General features: G+C 44.6%; 1 protein-coding gene across 1 annotated transcript; it reads right to left on the reverse strand.

Annotated features, from left to right (window-relative positions):
* Positions 1 to 229: 229 nt before the first annotated feature.
* On the reverse strand, positions 230 to 1252 carry LOC136498190 (germin-like protein 8-4). The gene is made up of 2 exons (XM_066494144.1): positions 1091 to 1252; positions 230 to 970 (listed from the first exon to the last, which is right to left on the reverse strand). Exons 1-2 carry the CDS (start codon positions 1215 to 1217, stop codon positions 414 to 416), a joined length of 684 nt encoding a protein of 227 aa, XP_066350241.1. The 5' UTR covers positions 1218 to 1252; the 3' UTR covers positions 230 to 413.
* Positions 1253 to 2748: the final 1496 nt, after the last annotated feature.

Here is a 2748-nt window from a genome sequence, read left to right on the forward strand (position 1 = left end):
AATTTTAGAAGTCCCTCCCTTTGTTCCAGCTGTCCCATGATGCTTAATCCTTCATCAAAGAAAAAATCTATTTATTTTGTACTGGGTACAAACTAAATGATTATTTTTATCAACACTAAAATAGTTAATTAATTTGCTCCTCTTGGTTCAGTTTAATTTGTCAGGCGGCAGAAATGGAACTTCGCGTACATGTACATCCAAGTATAGAAATACCATGAATAATGCCCAATCATTAATTAGATTTTCAATGAACTATTATTTCCTATATTAGATAGTGACAATGCAATCAAACATACTACTGGCTGCTCGCACGCACGCATAATAATAAGTATTACTCCTCCACATGCCATTTATTCAATACATATATAAGGTGCACATGTACGTAACGCTTGTGTGTGCAACATATATAAGCACTAGTAGTTGGTATCCCAGAACTGAGACTGGAGCCAATCTATGAGTTTCTTTTCCACCTGGAACGCCTTGGCCAAAACATCATCCGAGATCGGCGGCTTCGATCCAAACACCGCGCTGGCGACCGTAATAACACCAGGGTTTTGGCTGCTGAGCGATGACAAGGCAGCCGCTGGCTTATCATGGTCCAGGTTCATCTGGAAGTGGATCATGGCCTTGGGGAAGACGAACACGTCACCCTTCTTGACCACCTTGGAGAAGAGCCTGTTTGGGTTGGACGTGACGAAGCCAAGGTAGAGGGTGCCCTCGAGCACGGTGAGGAGCTCGGTGGCGCGGGGATGTATGTGGGGCGGGTTCACACCCAGGGGCGCGTAGTCGATGCGCGCCAGCGAGATGCCTAGGGTGTTGAGGCCCGGGAAGCTCTCGACGTTGATGTTGGTGACGTTGGATCCCACCTTGTTGTGGGTGTCCCTGCGCTTGTCGATGATCATGGCTGGGTTGTAGAAGTCGTCCGGGGTCACGGCCATTGGGTCCTTGCAAGGAAACCCATTGACACGCACTGCACACACACAAAATATACATGCACAAAAGCTGGTCAGAAACTAATAAATTCAGCTTAGAGATAATATTCTGCTTAGACCGGATTAAGCAGCATGCATGCATGCATAGACGTGCGTACCAGGCGACTTCTTGTCTGCAACACAGAAGTCCTGGAGAGGGCTAGGATCGTAGGCGATGGCCTGCTGCCATGAGGCCAGCGCAACAAGCGCCGCTGCAAGGAGGACCAAGGAAGAAGAGGAGGCCATCTTGTGTGCCGTTTGCAGTGGATAAGCGAGTGAGGTGTGCATTGGCCACGGTAGATGTGCTGCATTTTATAGCTGCAGCAGAACGACCGAGGTGGCGTACGTAATGCGCAATAGTAAGGATACGTGGAGCTTGCATGCGATAAACAGAACGAGTCAGAGCGAGGTTCAGGTACGTGGGAGACTAGCAATAGTACGTGCGTTTGAAATAGCCTCTGACTGCTACAAATTGAATACTTCCACAATGTTCATCAATATCTATCTACTAACTGATCTATAACGTGTGGCACCATGGCCTAGCTTGTGACGTTTGTGACTTTGTGGGGATTGTCATATGTGTTGTGCCACCTAATTAGCATTGGCGGATCCATTAGCTACATGCATGGTGGTATACTGGTATATATAAAACTAAATTATTCATTGAGGTTTGAGAGGCTAATAGTCGCTCTTCCATGGTACTCTCCCTCTTAAACATTGTGAAAGCACATTCATATAGAAAAATAATTTAGTGCCACCATTTTTTAAAAAAACAAGAGCCATGATATAATACGCCCGTATGTTGCACGAGGTCACAATTTTTTAAATTGAACCTCAGTAATCTGGCACAAACACGTAAGCTGCGAGGACTTCGTATCGGATGTGAACACGTAGATTCTATCTTCGTATCGGAAAGGATAGGACATGGACATGTGAGCTCCGAGTGAAGTAAGATTTGTATTAGGCGCGGACTGTGAGTAGGGATTGAGATTTGGTATCACTAGGTGGATGATAACTTTAAAGTATTTCTAGGTTTAGATAGATAAGAGAAGCGACAATTGTAGCGCCCAGACGTCCAGCGCGCGAGTGCGTCCGGACACCGGTCCGCTTCCCAAACCCTCGCCCCAACCCTCCACCATGCCTCGTAAAACTGAATAGAAACGGAACCCGCCCGTGTCCTCCGCTCCCCACCGCGCCCCTATCCCCGTTCCCCCCACCGCACCCTTGTCCCAAAAAAAGAGCACGAAATACTTCAAGTGCAACATTTAAATATATGAAAAAACTATATAGTGTAACATCAGGATAAATACTGCAACATCGTAAAAATATGTAGTGCAACATTGAAAAACATGTACTGCAACGTCGAAAAATATGCACTGCAACAACGAAAATTATGTACTGCAACATCGAAAAACATGTGCCGCAACATCAAAAAAACATGTTCTGCAACATCAAAAAATATGTGCTGCAACAACGAAAATTATGTGCTGCAACATCCAAAAAATATGTGCTGCAACATCAAAAAACATGTACTGCAACATCAAAAAAATATGTATTGCAACATAAAAAATTATGTGATGCAACATCAAAAATTATGCGCTGCAACATCGAAAATTATGTGCTGCAACATCTCAAGCACTAGTACTGCAATATCTCAAGCAGTAGTACTGCAACATCGCAAAAAACATTTGCTGCAACGACCCAAAAATCCCATTGCAACATTCGAAAATCATATGTTGCAACATCTAAAAAACCCATTGCAACACGGAAGAAACAG

Source organism: Miscanthus floridulus, chromosome 12 (assembly GCF_019320115.1).
Source record: "Miscanthus floridulus cultivar M001 chromosome 12, ASM1932011v1, whole genome shotgun sequence".
Classification (NCBI taxonomy): Eukaryota; Viridiplantae; Streptophyta; class Magnoliopsida; order Poales; family Poaceae; genus Miscanthus; species Miscanthus floridulus.